Raw genomic sequence first — 17755 nt, forward strand, 5'->3', positions numbered from 1 at the left:
TGTTGTCTAAGAGCTTTTAGACAGACAGTTCAATTGGTCCCTGCTACTAATGACCCACTATAACCAAGGTTTTCAATCCACTTCTTGACAGGAATCATGTTTGCCAGCTGTAATCCATCAAGTAGCTGGGACACTGAAGTCCTTCGTTCTTCTCGCTGGCTTCGGGGTGATCTACCAGCAAAATTATCCCCGAACAACGACACAACTCCGCTGCTATATGCACCAGCTGTAATCAACCAATTGTCTAGCTCCGACAAATAGACAATCCCATCCAAACTGTGTGCATGATATAGGCGCTCGGCTTTGCTACTCATAGCCGTATGGAGCCAGGAGGTCCTTTGACACACTTATCTGGCTTCCTTTTACTGTCACAATGTGTGCAATACATTTCTACAGTCACAGTGAACATCCATCAGACACTCAGGAAGAATCCTGAGCAGGAAAGACAATCAACATAGAGGACAGCAACATGAAGAAATATCAAAAGGTATATAGGAACTTTTGTAAAATACAAGCTTTGAAATCACATCAAGCCTCTGATATTGAAGGTCATCAGACCCACAAAAACAAGAAAACTGATTGACAAAGGATCAGTCAGATGTTCATAATTTATTTTTATTCAACTCAAAAAGATTTAAAAGTTCAAACTTGATTGGATCTTTGACTAAGTAAGTAGAAATCCTAGTTTCATATAAGGCCTTAGAGTTGGTTTGGATGCAATTCATTGCTTCCTCAGAAAAGACAATGGCTAGTTACAAAAACATAATTTTCTCATTACAAATTTTCTTGCTACATGCAGCTTACATCCCGATGATTCAAGTTCAAGATTTTTTACAAAAAAGATGAACAATAATAAAATTTGAATCTTCTGAGCATTACTAAAATGGATGTGTCCCACACATGGCGCTTTTATAAAAACACTGGGCCGAAGTCTGTCTTAGAACCACTTAGGCCTGTAAGGGCCTGCGTGGACCGACATGGGAGGCTGTCTATACCAGGGTCCTTAAAATAATGCATGTAATACAAACACAATAACAAAAAAAAGATCAAAGTAAAACAATGCTGACTAATAAGAAACTCATCCACAAAGAAAAAAAACATAAACAATTCATATGATTCGATGATAAAAATAAGATTACACTAATGATGAATTGTATGATTTTCTTTATCTTTAAAACTATCATTCCTAATCTCATCTACTACTCCTTCAGTTCGATTAGCTTCATCAGTTAAGATTTTCTGTCTATATTTATTTGATCCGATTATTGAACTGTGTTGATAAAGTTCATCAACTTGTTCTAATGATAATCCTTTAGTTTCAGGAATACTAAATAAAATGAAATAAAATAAAATCTGTTAGAGAAATCAGGTTAAAGATTTTTGTTTGAGAAAAAACTTACAAGAAGAATGTGAAGACAAAACAGATCGCACAAAACCCTCCCCAAATCCAAAATACATTAGATCCTAATCCTGCCTTTCCAGGTCCAACGTCTACAAGATAAGGTGTCATATATCCAATTGCAAAGTTCCTATAGTATGAGAGAAGTTAGTTCTCGATGGTCTCTTCGAGAGAAGTGAAGATGAACCTACAATGCCCAATTTGATGCTGTTGAGAGAGACATTGCTTTAGCCCTGATAGCTAAAGGATAGATCTCAGAGGTTACAACCCTGTCAAAACCACGAAAATGTCATTAGCACGTTCATCCAGTATTGAAAATGTACCAAGGACTCACCAAGCGATTGGGCCCTGAAAGTTCAACAGAATGAAAAGATCGGGGGGCGAAAGATGAGTTCACGAATCAAGACTAGCTAAAGAAAATATCCAACTAACCCAAGTGGATGCAAAACCTCCAATATAAATGCAGACAAGGGCAATCAAAGCACGTTGACCAGCGAGGTTACTTGCAGGTATAGTGAGCCCAAGGATAGGTATGATGAATTGACATATAGCCATCAAAGCCTAAAAATCGTATGGAAAAAGAGGGTCAGTAATGGATGAAATGAGGATAACAAAGATAGGTGGAGAAACGAGGAAAGAAACTCAACAGCTCCGAACATGAGGGTGGACCTTCTACCAAACTTATCAACAGCCCATATTCCTGGAATAGTCATGACTACATTTACCTAGAAGTAGATCAAACGGGTTTCAATTGATTGAACGGGTCTGTTTTCGGCACGTTTGGAGAATCGAAAGACTGACAACATCAATGATGACTGTGGTGGTAAATGGGTCATCTACTCCACTGTTCTTGAAGAATCTATATAATGAAAATAATTTTCAAATCCACTTTCTGTCAATGTTTGTTGACTCTTTTCACGCATAAAATCAATCAATAAAAGGAGTGAACTCAACGAGGTTCCGTAATAAATGATAAAGTTGATACTATCAAATTAATGAAAGAAGAACATCGCAAGAAGATATCAGTGAATATTTTAATCCGATCTCCAAATGAATGAACAAACCCAGTAAGTTGTTGAAGAGCTTGGATTCCCATCCCAGACAAGGTTCTAAGAAGATACCTACCTTGACCAGATTTAAAACAATCGGCATAAGATCCAGATCCAAGTGTACGTTCGATTTCCAATGAATCGACGACTTCATCATATTCTCTTGTGACTTGTTCAGAATCTGCTGGCAAAGAGAGCAATCGGCTTAAAGAAGCTTTGGCTTCTACTTCTCTGCCTTTGAGGATCAAAAACTTGGGAGATTCTGGTAGACAATAGAGCCCAAGGGAAAGGATAAAGGCCCAAACAAACTAGTGGTGGATCCAGATGGTGAAAAAGTCAGACTGATGTATAGAATTAATGGGAGATGTAATTTAGACTCAACTTGTAGAGCAATGGGAATTCGATAACAACTTGCATCTGGACGATTTTTAGTTGCTTTAACAACTACAGCTGCGATTAATAATCCGATGGTAATCGCCCATTGCTATTGAAAAATGAAATCAGTATGATTTGACGATGATGAGATAAAGAACGAATATAAGACTCACATAAGCAGCCACTACCGCTCCTCGAATCCATTTACTATCAATCCCCCATTAAAATCATCAAAGTCGAAATAAAGTTAATCAAAGGAAAAAAGATAACCAGAAGGTAAACAGAAAGGCTTACGGTGCGCATTCAGATTGATACATAGGTACCAAACAAGAAGTTAAACCGACTCCCAATCCAGCGAAAACTCGACCAACTGCAAAGACTGGAATAGTCGTGGAAGCAGTTTGTAATGCAACACCTATACAAAATATCCCACATGAAGCAATCACACCCCATCGTCTGCCGACTGTATGAAAACAATCTATCAACATGATATCTAGTTTCGGATGAAGATTTAAAATTAGACTCAGGAGGGATACTTACGTATATCACCAAAGGGATAGGCAAGTAATGCCCCTACGAAAGTTCCTATCGAGAGAATTGAGGTGACTAGGGAATCATTGGCAGTGCTAAGCTATATTTTGTAAAAATTTGGATAGAATGGGGATTAAAATCCTCGAGCGCATATAATTTGATAAAAGTGAATTAAAAAGATACTGACTACATATGTCCCAGTCGCGTCTTGTTCTCCAAAAGTTCGAAGCCTTGAAGTAATTCCCAAATCAAAGAGAAGTTCAGTTCCGCTTGACTTTATTGATTATATATTACACTTCTGAAGGGTGTGGATGATATGGTCATTGAAGACTTACCAGAATGGCATTTCTTTGGTACCCGAAATATAACCCTACATCATCAAAAATACTAGGAACAGTAAGTCAAGAGAGACTTGAATCAAATTGAAAGAAAAAGACGAGGCTCTCAACACACCGTGTCATATCCATAAAGGTAGCTGTATGAACAAAATCGAGCCACAAGATTGCACGTTAGATCATGAAGAAGAAAACCATAAAATCTGACATATAGACTGACCCTCCAAAAGCAGCAAAGAGTGCCATTGAGATTCCAACAAGTTTAGCTTTTGTAGAAGCTGGTGGTAAAGCAGGTAAACCACCTGGCTTTCCCATATCCATTCCAACCATTTTTGTGTATATTTATTTAATCCTTCGAGTGATGGTTTTATAGCTGATGAATGCGGTGATTGAAGTCTAAGAGTTATTGGAGTGACTCGATTGTGGGATGTAAGTCAGAGAGAGAAGGCAAGTATTTATGTGATTTATGATAAGTTAGATAGATGATCAAGTTGAATGAATTCGGCGGCGCGTGAGATGTATTTGTTGATATTGGTAATGAGATAAAATTGGGTTTGCTGTTCAAGAATCAATGCGAGTAAGAGCTGGGGAAGTAAATTAAAGAAAATCAAGGAAACAAGGCGTGATTTTATTTGATTCAAGTGATGATGATAGACTTACTAAGCAGAACAGAATGCTTTATGTATTGAGAGATTTGGTGGTGTGAAGGCGGGGATGGTGATGAGTGGTCAGTTTTAAAAGAGATAGATATGTAGAGAGTTGATTGGTTTTACACTTTTGTTGTCTCTCATGGCTTGTTTTCGAACTGAACTGCTAAAATACTTCAAAAAAAGAAAGTTACAAAGAGAATAATCAATTCAAAGCGATCATCTTCATCACTTTCATCTTCATCAAAACTGTATCATCACTCTATTCGTCGGTTAATCTGTTCATCCCCGAGTCCATCCCAATACCACCACCTGGCACCTCCTGGCACCCACTCACAGAGTCACCTGCTCACCAGGAGTCTCCTCAACCCAAAGAAAGCTTAAAGGCCGAGGGTCCAATCTACCGGCGTTTAAAATGCACCTCACAGCGCCTCACAGCTGATCTGATCTTTCACTTTGACTCACCGAGATTTAAATCTCAAATTCCTAATTTAGAAAATTCCATCCTATTTGAGAATTTGGAATTCCAATGGTCTTCTGACCTTTGCATCTTTCTCTGTATCTCCGTCATGTGCCGTCTGTCACCTGTGCCGTGGATACAAGTTGTGGGGTAAATCTGGTAAATCGGACTGGGAGGTGGGTCAATCGAAATTCTGAGAAATTACATGACTTGTGACCACAACATCATCTTGCCTTCGCCGACTCGCCGGTGTTGCCGGTCTTGCCGGCAGTTTTCAGTGAAACAGATTCAGCACGTCATCATTTCATCATCGTAACATGCTCCTTGATGTACAGTCGATTGCAGAAAGCTTGGAAACTTTTGCCCGCCAAACTTGGGCAAATTGGCGTGGAATTCTTTCCAAGCTTTGTGAAATTGACTGTACCAATTCTTTGTAAGAGATGAAAACTTACATGTCAATCTATGAACTTCGATGATGAATGCGTTTTTGAGAACCGATATTGGTTTGTGGACTTGAAGCTTGAAGTGCAATTTGATCTCAGATACGTAAAAGCCAAACAATCATTCGAGCAATCAAATCACGCTCATAACTTAGGAATGCGAGATTCGAAATTGAACCGTGATGATGATTCATGATTCGACACTCTAAACAAACCTGAATCATCATCAACTGGATATGGCAGAGACAGCTTGAGACCTGATGAGGATTTAACCGAAACTCATCAGCTTGCGACTTGAAACGAAATCGAAATGATGATATAATCTTTGTGGGATGGGACTTCTTTTGTTGATCTTCTTGATTTGTGATCGTTCGAATACAACCTTTCTTCGTTTTTGGTTTAAAAGTGACGTCATCTGATCGGTTTACCAACTTCCTTGTTTACTTTTCTCCTCTGTGATTCCAGTTAATTTTTGGACAACCTAGAGATTCAGCTTTGTCTCATTTTTAGATGCTTCTTGCTCAGGCCCCGGACAGCTTCACTGAAAGTTAAACCATCCGATCAAAAAATCAGATGTTAGGGATCAAAAAGATTGGACACCCAAACTGGGAGAGATGCGGTATCAGTCTTTCTCTGAGACTACCTGAGAGAAGCAATGAGATATACAGGTCCCTTTTTGAGTTCTCTTTCGAGTAAGAATTGGAAATGAAAGCTTTAAAAAACACTTTCATTTTATTAAAATATTCCGAAACAAAAGACTTGAAAAAGTTGATCAACCTCCTCTAAAGTTCGATTTCATGATCAATATAGCAAAAAACTCTTATTCACAGAAAGTCATGGAACTGAAGAAATCATTGAAAATGAGCTAAGATCATCACGGTTTCAAAACAAAGAAATCAACCCAATTCGTGATCGGTTTTTAGTTCATTCAGACCAAATTTCTGGTCTTATAAGTTACACAGAGACATATATTGGATTGTATCTGCATCAATTGAGAAGACCGAGACCGCATAAGTAAAATCTGAATTGATAAAACACTTCATGAACAGGATCCAAGGAAGAATTTCCGGAAGACAATTCGTAAATCCTGCTCACTCGCATCGAGACAAGGAAAAATACCAAATAAGGAAACATAAAGAAAACAGAGCAGTACCTCTCTGGGATTGGAAGCTCGCTCGTCCAGATGGACTGGGTAATTAGGTTAGAATCGAACACTTGCAATCCAATTCCTTTTTGAAAAGATAATGGATGAAGCTCATCAAGCCGTCCGCATCCGTGCTATGTTGATTTACGTGCCTGTGGGTTTGGAAGAGCAGTGTGGAGTAAAAGAGCTTGAACCGCATAGGCTGAGATTCAAGGAAGATGGTAGTAAGGAGCTTCATGATTGCATAAGTGTGAAGTGGAAAGCAATCTTTTTCAATTTATGCGTGGTATAAATGACAGTTTATAAGAAGATTTTTCCCCAAAGAAATCAAATATATATAACAAATAAAACTTTGACAAGTAATTGAGATTTTGATCAAACGCTTAATAATTTTGATTCTATTTACTTTTTTATGTGGGTATGAAAACGGGAATAAGATAAAAAAGCTCAAACTCTTAATCCAATTGTCAAGATAAACTAAAAGAATATTTAGATTGGTAAACCTGCACCCTTGCGGCAAGCAACGACTGTAGACTTATGCTTTCCTTTTAATAATTCCCTTACATCTATAAAGAACAAATTTGAAAAGAATCAGAAAGGTTATAATATTAATAGATTTTGATAAATAAATCTCAACTTACCAGGAAGTCGTGTATCACAAACCGGAAGATTGATAGCACAATCTTCATTCAGATCAGTAGGAAAGTTTCTAAACCAAATCAACCGATCAGAATTTCATTCAATGATATTTATTTTTCTAGATCTTAAGCTTTAAAAAGGTTTGAAAACTTACTCTGTGTCATTCGGAGAATAAACATCATGTTCAAATCTACCATACTTTTGTTGACAAGCCCAAGAAGTTTTAGTGATATATTCAGCAGAGAAACCGTATTTGTTAATGATAGCTGATGCTCCATAGATTGAATTTTTACTCTTCTTTTTATGAGCTCTTATCACATTATACATACTATAATCAAAATAAAACGTCAATTATTCCAATATCTTATCGCTTTTAAGATCATGTGCTGGTTACTCACAGTTTAGCTTTAGGATCACAGTAGGAGATCACATCGTTTCCTCCCCAAGCACCTGCTGGACCAGGACCTTTACAATCATTCTGTAGCAAATCATATGATGGTAAATATTGGGATTACATTAATAATTGTTTGAACATGAAACACTCACCTCGCCAATGGTCACAAATGCATTCTGAATAAAGCAAAAAAAATCGTTATTCAGACTACTCATATACTTAGATAAATGTCCTTGATTTTCATAAATACAAACTTACATTCTGTCTCAACATCCTAGAAAGTAATCTAGCTTGAAACATTTTCATCGTATTCTTTTCCATAGTTTCCATAATCCCATTGAAAGTAGTAGGCTGAAAGAACATTCCACCTTTTAAAACATGACCTAAACCGAGATCAGAGTTAATAGGAGAAGCTAATGATTGAGCAAAACTATTGGTAATAGAAGAGATAATTCTATCTTCAGATTCAGCAATGTAAAATGATAATTGAGTCCACTTTAGATCCCACCAAAAAAAAATCAGTAAACAAACTGTTAATGAAATATAGAAAGTGTTAAAGGTCTTACTGATTGATAAGTGACCGTTTTAGGTTTTCCTTGAATCCAAGCTGCTAAACCAGCTCCAAAAGCTGTTCCAAAGATCACAAATGGGATTGCAGCACTGATTCCGACCCAAGCCATGATAAGTGCAGCTACTGCACCATATGTGATCCCTCGATATAAATCGGTAAACACCCATTTTAAATCTAGTACCAATCTAGAATCTGTAATGTTTTCGAATCTGTTTTGTGTAAAGGCAAAACTTTAGAAAATTGAGAATTGCACATCTGATTTAGATATTACTCACAGATCGTTGGTCATTGCAGCAGATGTGGCTAAAGTGATAAATTCGATGTTAGGAGATATAAATGATCACATTAGTGTTTCTTTTTACTTTTCCTTCCATGAGTGTGGATTGACTTACATTGAAGCATTGATAATGTATACTTCACAGAATCAACCATAGCGTTCATGAACCGATTGTACTCTTGAGCTGCATACAAAAGTTGCCATGCAGGACTTTGAATCGGATGATTTAACTAACAAAAAAAGGTTGGATTGATCAGAAAGATTTATTGAAATAAATCTTTGAGAGAAACAGCTCACTTGTCCAGCATTACAAGTTTCACCAATTCCGCAAATGAAATTTCCACCTTTATTCTTTCTAGCATATTCCTGTAATGGAAAAAATGACATGAAATATATGAGCAATGGAGATTTTTTGATTTGTGAATCAAATCATTAACAATCAGCTTACATCTATAGTCGAGCTTTCTACAATAAGAATATCATCAATATTGAGTTGTGCCCAAGTTTGCTTTGAAATCGGAAGTGGTGTACTACTATTGAAAGAGTTAAGATTATTATTTGTAGCCAAATCTTCGGTTTGTCCAGGTGCAGGAGGTAAACTGAAACCACCAGATATATTGCTTTGACTAGTCGAATCTTGATCGTTTTGTCCCGGGGCTGGTGGTAAATGTGTGAACCCATCATCATTTTCTTTTTGTTCAGGAGCAGGTGGGAGTACAAAAGTTGTATCCGATGAGTTCTGGCCAGAAGCCGGTGGCAGGACTGAAGCCCCCGAATCTTGGCTTGTAATAGTAGTACCATTGGTAGGTAGTCCTGAATCTGTAGACACTTGTTGGCTAGGAGCTACGTCTGAAGAACTGTTGGTTGGACTCGTGGAGATAGCAGTCAGTGGTACAATTGTTCCATTGGTGTTTGGCTGTGGTGATAGTACAGCATCAGTGCTCGCTGGTGGAGGGATGACTGGGACTGGTGAAGAAACTACTGGGGCTTGAGTATCATCAGTTTGAGCAGTAGGACTGCTTGCGGCTGGTGCTGGTGCTGGTGCTGGTGCTGGTGCTGGTGCTGGTGCTGGTGCTGATGGCGGAGCAGGCGCTGCTACAGAAGGAGCCGGTGCTGCTACTGTAGGCTCAGGTTTCTGTCCTGTTGGAGGCGGTGTTGACTCAATGAGTGGTGCTACTGCAGGGGGTGTAGCAGAAGGAGTTGCTTGGATGACTGCGGGAGGTGTAGTCTGAGAAAGCTCTGGTGGTGGTGCAGGTGCAGAGTTGGAGGCAGCAGGTGGTGTAGGTGGTGCAGCATTTGCCACAACAGGTGAGGGAACCCCAGCTGCAGGAGGAGGACCTGACGGGGGTGGTAAAACTTGGGTAGCTCCTTGTGGTTTCTCTGGCGGAGGGCTTGGAGTATTTGAGGTGCTGGATGGGTTAGATCCAACACCCGCAGGGGAAGGTGGGGGCGGCGAGGGTCCTGGCGGAGGTGACGATGCAGTAGAGCCCACTGGATTTGCCGGTGGAGTGAACACAGGTGCAGGCGAAGCCGGTGGAGCTCCTACTGGTACCACAGGTGGCGGTGTCCCAGTGGGGCTTACGGGAGGGTTGGTTGCCGGAGCTGTCGAAGGCGCACTCCCAGCTATAGGCAGAGCAGTGCTGTTGGAACCACTCGCATCGGATGCTGATCCAAACGTAGCACATCATATTAAGAACATTGGATTTGTAGAATTCGATAAGCTTTTTTATCAAGGATGGATTGTTTTCAGACAGAAGTGAGATGTAACTTACATGGAAGTTGTCTTTTCAATAATTGATTCTTGAAGTTTACTGTCGGAGAAGGGTAGACTTCCGAGACATAACAAGCGGCCAGAAAGACACTTACAAAAATCTTATTGAAGTTATTATGATTTCTAGTCTTGGATTTATGTGAAGAACTCATCGAATCTGAATTATTATTAATCTTCTGTAGAAAAAATCAGATGGATTTGATGAATTATTCCGAATGAGCTTTTTCTTTTTCAATGATAGATGAAATTTAGAGACCGATGAATATGTGCTTCAAGTAAGATGTTTACCCAGGTTTAAGATACAAGGGCTGTTCTGCTGATGACGGGGAGATTGAGATAAAAGCTGGAATTTTTAAAGGGCATGAACCGCTACTGCAAATGTCTGTTCATCGAACGCGTGCCATACTCGACTGCAGCGCTTCATATTCTGAATGCTCGAGTTATGGTTTCAATTGACTGAGCATTTCCGTGTCTCCCAATATTCGTCAGCAAAATTCACCATGTTTGAGCTTGAAATAAAGTATGAGTATTTCGAGAACTCGATTTTGAATCTCGCTCAGACGGGTCTGCGCTGAAAATCTTGTTCCATGATGTGAATTTCGACTGCCGCTTCAGCCTGTCTCGTCAGGACATGCGCCGAGGCGATGTCTCTAGAAAGGTGAGCGTACGTAGCTTTCTCCAATCCGCAGACATCAATTATATCTCTTGGCTTCGGAATCGAGGAAGTGTTACGGTGTCATACCAAGTTTATCGTCAAGCGCCCTCGCACTGATGGTTTTTTTGAGCAGCCAAACCACAGCAAAGGATTTGGATAGCTCCAATCGACATCATTGATGCATGTGTGAATCTTAGCAAGAGTCTGCTTTCAGATGGCGCTCAAAAATCTTGAGTCGTTGATCGTTTTGAAGACAGAGGTGTTCATCAATGTTTACTTATTAAAAGCATGAGGCTATTTATCTTGTCTGGCCTGTTGAAACATATCAAAGTAATCAGCAAGACTGACACTGACAGAAAGATTTGAACGGTTCTTGTTAGCGATGGTGCTTTGATTTGCATGGCAGTGAAAGATACATACCAGATTGAAGCCTGTTGAAGGTTTGGGCTGAAATCACCAAGCTCGTTTGTGAAACAGCAAAAAAGTCGAGAGTCGCTCGCATGTAACAGAAGACTGTTATCAAAAATCTCCCCAAACAGGATGTATTAAAGATCATTAATGATGGTAAACAAGCGAGAATAACAAGGCGACCGTGTGATTCACCCGGCCAAGATTATTCCTTATCAAACCAATCGTTTCACAAGTCAAGTCTGATTAAATCCTAGCTTAACGAAAGCCAACACATCCCGAGATCATGCAACTCAGATAAACGAAAGCCCCACCGACCGCGCATGTCTCCCGCAGGCTCCGAGGAACGCCGGTGAGAGGGACTTACGTAAAGTTGATTGAAATCTAAAGAAAAACAAACTGATCAAAGCAATCATTTTGTTTAGTATGTCCATAAGATCAAATCCTTCCAACCAGAGATCCTTTCAAAATAAATTAAACATCAAATCATTTTGGTGTCAGTACTATTGTTTTATTTTATTTTAAAAAAAATTCATCCCCTCTTTCTCAAAACTCATTTTTTGTCCAACCTTTTTCAACTAAAAAACCCCCCCAAATGAAACCAAATGTAAATAAACTCAAACAAATATGTATATACTTATGGCTAAGTAGGTAATATGTACCCTCAAAAGAGAAACTACAAACAAAAAAAATAGAAAAAAAATACTGCAAACCGATTACTTCAACTTATAGAAAACAATTAAACTGTCAAGTAAATTATATATATAAATCAAGATATGAAGAACGGAAAAAAACAAAATAAAATCAAGATTTTTTTTTCCTACTGTCACTTTATCTTAAACCACTTCAAACTTCAAGTTTCAATTCAATCTAAACTGATTTTCAATCACTTGATTCCATTCACTTTACTGATCTTTTCCGATTTTTCTTGTACTGATCTATTTACTCCGATTAAAATCGAATGAGTTCCACCTGCTTCACATTTCAAAATTTTAATTTGACCTAATCCATTCACTCCATCCACACTAAGTGCTTTACTAGTTAATTTCTTAGGTGTTTCAACTAATTCAATATCATCTCCATCTTCATCTTTACCTTGACCCAGTTCATTTGATTGACCTAATCCCCAACTATAAGCGTTTCCTTGATCATCTACTGCAAGATTATGACGAGTACCACATGAGATATCCACAATAGGTGATGGGAAATCTAACTTGAGTGGTGTATGAATACATTGACCAGGTATGAATCGTTGATTGGCAGCCACTTGTTCGATTTCGATCAATTCGGCCATATCATCCCATCTAGGTTTATCATCTGGATCATCTGAAGCTTTAGCCTTGGATTCATATGCTTTAATCATACCTTCTACTTCAATCTTCCTACGTTCTAATCCTTTGCTAACAAACTCTTGTTTCTTCTCTGTACCTTCTTGACGTAATTTTTCAACGGCTAGAATCGCTTGATGACTCTTTGGAATTCCAATCTCACTATTTTCATAATTTCCTACTCCCCAAACTTCTCCATTACTAAGTAAAAACAGTGAATGAAAATCACCTCCTTCGATGGCTACGACTCTTGCTCCATTGTGTTGATCTGGACTCATACTTTCGATCAAGGTAGGTACAGGAATGATTTCATCTGCATCTGAGTTTTCAGTACTACCAATTCCTAATTGACCTCTCGTATTGAGACCCCAGCCATAGACAAGTCCAGTTTGATTCACAGCAAAAGAATGACTACCACCAGTACCGATGAGAACAATGTGTTTTAGGTTAAGTCGTTCAGGTGTAAGACCATTCCGTTTACGTCGTTCGATGATCTTTCGACCAAGTTGATGTTGTTGACCGTTACCCCAACTGTAAACGTGGCCATCGGTAGTGAGAGCAAGTACGTGATCATATCCACAGACAACTTGAGAGACAGGATATTGCGAGAGATTCGGTACTCGGGTTGGGACTAGCTGTTTAACTTCTGTTCCAATGTTCCCATCGAAGCCCAATAGCCCATCATTAGACTTGGAAAGAGACACAATCAAAAATATGAAAAGAAGAAGTCAGTTCATGATGCCAAGTTTGATCAATGGAACCTATTATAGAAAAAACTCACCCGAAAGCTTCCCCAGGCTCTAGTCTCTCCTTTTTCACTAACTGCTACACTAACCGAATCACCAGCGCTAACTCGAACAGCTCTAAAGACTTGATGTTCACTACCCTGTACAAGACCTTCGACAAGCATCGGACGAGATTCAAGTTCTTCTTGATCAACTCCTTCAATCCCTTCTGTCTTTCGTCCTAAAGCTGCATTATCATTAATACCCCAACTCCAAATCTGACCTAATCCGTCTATTAATAAACTATGCATCCCACCACATGCTACTGTCTCTGGTCCTCCATTCTTTCCCATCTTGGTTTCATTTTTGAGTTCTTCAACTAAGGCATGTAGTACGGGTTTTTTGATATCATCCAACTTCTCTGCACCTAGTCCCATCTGTCCCATATCACCTGATCCAAACATTAACATACATTTAGATTCTGTTGTACTAAGTGAAGAGTTGAGCCACGGATGAGGATCAAATGTAAAAGAATTGATCGGATTCCCACATCGTTCGCTCTTTCGATGATCTTCAGATAAAAGTGGATCAGGTTGAGGTAATGGATTAAATGAAGCACGAGTAGCTTTAGCTGAAAAAAGTGGACGAGGTTCTTTAGGTTTCACACTAAGAGCTCGTTTAGGTGCTCTAGTAGATCCAGAAGGATCAGCTGATCTTGCTCGTTTCCCTCGTCCTTTAGGCTTTTCTGTTTCATTGATGATCGGACTAGTAGCTGTTTGAACAGGTTCTTCAGGTGGAGAAGCTTGCTTTGTAGACGCGTTGGCAGGTTTCCGACCACGTTTGGCACCGCCTGTGGTGGTAGTTTTAGCAGTTGATTTAGTGGTAGACTTTGAGTTGGGTTTAGGGTCGGCTGATGAGTTTGCCGCAGCATTGGCACGAGCTGTGAGAAAACAAAACAAAACAATCAAAAAGGTTAGATGAGATCACTCCCAAGCAATTCTCGATGAAGGTTAAAATGAAAGACTGACCGCGTGGTGGCATTTTGAAGAAATGTGATTTGAGGATACGTGGTTCGAGAAATGAAGACAGACAAGAAAGGTTATACTTGAAGGATATAAAACTGAACTGTTGAAATCTAGTTGAAGATCAATAAGAGTGAAGTGAAATCAAAAATGAATCAACTTCTTGAAGTCAATGAAAGTTGATGAGCTGAAGTGATTGTTGCTGAGTGAAGCTGAGAATCAAATCAAAATGGGGGTAAAAAATTTATGTAACAAGTCATGCAAAAAAAAACTATGGCGCGACTGTTTGGATCTGTATGTAAACAACACGGTGATCCGCATGTATACCTCTATATACCCATACATACAACTGTACAACCATCATCTATGTACCACCATCCACTTCCAAATTCAGGATTTCAAGATCACGGTTAAGCTTGGCTCTGACAGTGAGAGTTTACAGATTAGTAGAGGTTTAGCAAGTTTGTGATGTCGTCATATTCCAGTTCATCAAGATTCTCTAACCTATCTCAATGAATGGTTCTTGATCTTTCCAAGAGTCCATCCATTAACCCAAATGTATGCACATGAATCATAGGATGATGATCGATTATATGCGGTCAAAATTGTAAGCTTTTCAAGCCGTTGTGTCCCTCGGACAAACAAGATGACCGAGCCACATACGTACATGAAAGAACTTTTGAGTTTTTCCCCTTAGAGTGGAGGCCTTTACAGAAAACAACTTCTTTCGACTGTGACCATCATTCTCGATAACGGTGGAACGCTGCGGAAAATATGTACAACATCACGGGACCCCATGCAGGGTAAAGTTGTATGTGAAGCAAACATGAAAGAAGAACGAAATGGCCGAGCGTGATCTGATAAGCATGTAGTACAGATACACACATATCACTTTCCATGTCCTGCATACTTCTTGAGGGTGCTTCTTGATATTCTCGACTTTAGAAAGCATCAAATGTAAGTACAAGATACTGACTGATTCTTGCATGCGACATACATCATAAATCCCTACGAAATCCCCTAAAGCTCAGTGGAGGTTCATAGTTCCTTAATGCTAAATTTTGTTGAAAAAGCTTCACAGAAATCCAAAGACTCCTAATATTCAGAACAAGAGAGAATAAATTCCTCAACACCACACGCTATATGTAGTCTACACCGAATGAATAGACCTCAGACTGATCTCTTCAAGATTTGAACATTTTTTCGAATCTCTGAAGAAAATGAACCAGACTAAGAAGTGGTTAAGATATTTAAAGGCAATTTCTCAAAACGATTCATTCAAAAACTCACCAAGTATGAATGAAAATAAAAAATAAACCAAACTCCAAGAAAATTCAAAACTCTACAAAAGAAAGAAAGAAAACAAAAGCAAAACGTTTTTTCCAACAAAAAAAAGTTTGATATGTATATAAGAGAAACTTGATATATGTGAATAAACCTTCAAAAAGAAAAACCAATATGCATGTGGTATGAATGTATCTATCTATCTATTTACAATGTATATGTATGATATATCTAATCCATCAAATCAAGAAACCAAGAACCATATTTTCTTTACTTTCCTCTTACAACAACAACAGCAACACAATGCAAACAACGCAATCAAACAAAAAAATACCCACCAAGCAGAAACAACAGAGAAAGTAAACAAAAAAAGAAAATCATAAGAGAAAAAGTATGACCTTGGATAAGGTAGTATATTGGATATAAAATAAACTGAGCAGATATAAAACTGAAACAAAATTGAAGATAAGATCTTATGAGTAGAAAACATAGAAAAAAACACTTAATAAATGCCATGTAAGTTCAAGTTTATTTGATTTGCAAAAAAACCAATCAAGATTCAAAAAGAGAGAAAAAAAATGATCAAATAATGAAACTAGAAACCAAAAAAAAAAACTTATTCCAATCCCAAATCAATTCCAAAAAACACAATCCAGCTCATTCTTCTAATTTATTAGATTTCATCAATGAAACCAATTCAACTAATCCAATCCAATTAGCTTCTTCAATCAAATCCGATTCATCTTCACTAAACCGTAACTTTTCAATCGATTTAAACCTCCAAAAATTCAAAATCTTAGTATAATTACATGGATCTCTATCAAGAAAGATTTCAATTTGATTTAATTTATTCACTTTTTCTAAAAAAAAAAAAAAAAAAAGAGAGAAAGATCAAAAGAAAAAAAAAGTTAGAATTGAGATCATAGAATTCGGTTGGATTAAAGAGTTGGAAAATGCAAATTAAAATCTTACTTGAAAGTTTAGATGTAAGTTCATCTTCTTCATTCGGGCCCTCAACCTTTTCATGCTCTTCCTCTTCCTCTTGCTCTTCCTCCGATGATGATGATGACGATGATGATGATGATGACGACGACGATGATGAAGCTTTCAGATCGATTTCTTTATTCTTCACACCATTTCTAGTAATAGTAGTGGTAGTAGGACCATGATGTTCAGAATTAAGACTCCATTGACTATGATCACTAGATTTGATTTCAGGTGAATTCAAACCTAATCTTTGAATCAAGAAATCATTTAAATAACTCGGAGTCGAAACCACATTCTCCAATAAAGTCATAAAGATTTGACCTCCCACATTCAATGAAACGATCATCGGGTTCGGATCGGTTGTTAACTTTGGTAAATCGGATATCAAATGAGCTTTAAATGATTTACTAGATGGGATGATCGGTAATGGTTTTAAGTCTAATGAAGTAGGTGGTGATAATGAAGCAGTTGGATATGAAGTAGGTGAATCAAATTCCTCAGGTTCAGTTAAAACAGGTTCAGTTGGAATAACGTTACTCGAATTCGGATTTCCTGCAATACTTATCAAAGAAGTTCTTTGTACAGCAGTACTAGAAGGTATCTCATTTCGATGACTGGTCATGGAAGATCTAGGTGGGTCTGGAAAGTTGGGTAAAAACGTTTCAAACGAACTTGAAACAAACGAACCAACTGTAGATGAGATCGGTCGAGTTTGAGATGAATCAAGATTAGCTGAATCAGGACGAGAAGGTGCACTGAAAAGAGGTCTTCTTCTCAAGATCACCGCAGGTGGTTTACCCATCTCTTTATGAGGAGTAAAAGAAGGTTTAAGTTGATGACGAGGTGGTGAAACAGATGGAAAAGCATGATTCACATTGACTCGATTGGAGATTTGTTCCATTGATTCTCTTGGATTCCGAGGTGAGGCTCTAGGTGAATTAGTGGTAGTAGTGATAGCTGTACCAGGTGGTACGATTTGATCTACCTCAGATTCCACTGGAGTAGGTGAGATCCAAGCTTGATAAGAACTAATCGTATCAGATAAAGGTGATGATCTGGTAGGATTGATTCGAAGTTTTGATTGAAGTTGATCTGAACTCGGTCGATGATTTGATTCGTTTTGTAAATCTTGTGATTGATTTGAAAGATTGATGGGTGATGAATTAGATGGAGTAAATTGAGTCAAAGGCTGTGAAACTGGATATAATTTAGGATTTGATGCTAAATGTCTTGCAGCCAAATCTGGACTAGAATAAAATGTACGAGATGGTGAAGTTAAGGATTGCATTGGTTGTGGATTTCTAGATGAAGTTC

General features: G+C 38.4%; 4 protein-coding genes across 4 annotated transcripts; all 4 read right to left on the minus strand.

Annotated features, from left to right (window-relative positions):
• Window positions 1-705: 705 nt before the first annotated feature.
• On the minus strand, window positions 706-4456 carry MELLADRAFT_45777 (uncharacterized protein; the record flags this gene model as incomplete). The annotated part of the gene is made up of 18 exons (XM_007417424.1): window positions 706-1327; window positions 1401-1529; window positions 1591-1668; window positions 1734-1747; window positions 1832-1960; window positions 2047-2124; window positions 2201-2258; window positions 2354-2383; window positions 2464-2756; window positions 2831-2932; window positions 2997-3030; window positions 3118-3286; window positions 3364-3454; window positions 3542-3584; window positions 3690-3724; window positions 3808-3829; window positions 3910-4246; window positions 4350-4456. The coding sequence occupies 17 exons, from the start codon at window positions 4017-4019 to the stop codon at window positions 1141-1143; spliced, it is 1602 nt and encodes a 533-aa protein (XP_007417486.1).
• A 2413-nt stretch (window positions 4457-6869) lies between these two features.
• On the minus strand, window positions 6870-10184 carry MELLADRAFT_94803 (uncharacterized protein; the record flags this gene model as incomplete). The annotated part of the gene is made up of 13 exons (XM_007417455.1): window positions 6870-6946; window positions 7022-7089; window positions 7174-7347; window positions 7418-7497; window positions 7566-7589; window positions 7672-7908; window positions 7980-8169; window positions 8260-8287; window positions 8377-8491; window positions 8559-8627; window positions 8710-9926; window positions 10034-10061; window positions 10128-10184. The coding sequence occupies 13 exons, from the start codon at window positions 10182-10184 to the stop codon at window positions 6870-6872; spliced, it is 2364 nt and encodes a 787-aa protein (XP_007417517.1).
• Window positions 10185-11914: 1730 nt separating this feature from the next.
• On the minus strand, window positions 11915-14385 carry MELLADRAFT_45782 (uncharacterized protein; the record flags this gene model as incomplete). The annotated part of the gene is made up of 3 exons (XM_007417425.1): window positions 11915-13112; window positions 13205-14088; window positions 14177-14385. 3 exons carry the CDS (start codon window positions 14187-14189, stop codon window positions 11982-11984), a joined length of 2028 nt encoding a protein of 675 aa, XP_007417487.1.
• A 1726-nt stretch (window positions 14386-16111) lies between these two features.
• On the minus strand, window positions 16112-17729 carry MELLADRAFT_68734 (uncharacterized protein; the record flags this gene model as incomplete). The annotated part of the gene is made up of 2 exons (XM_007417439.1): window positions 16112-16314; window positions 16589-17729. 2 exons carry the CDS (start codon window positions 17727-17729, stop codon window positions 16112-16114), a joined length of 1344 nt encoding a protein of 447 aa, XP_007417501.1.
• Between the last annotated feature and the right edge of the window lie 26 nt (window positions 17730-17755).

This window comes from Melampsora larici-populina, assembly GCF_000204055.1.
Source record: "Melampsora larici-populina 98AG31 unplaced genomic scaffold MELLAscaffold_73, whole genome shotgun sequence".
NCBI lineage: Eukaryota > Fungi > Basidiomycota > Pucciniomycetes > Pucciniales > Melampsoraceae > Melampsora > Melampsora laricis-populina.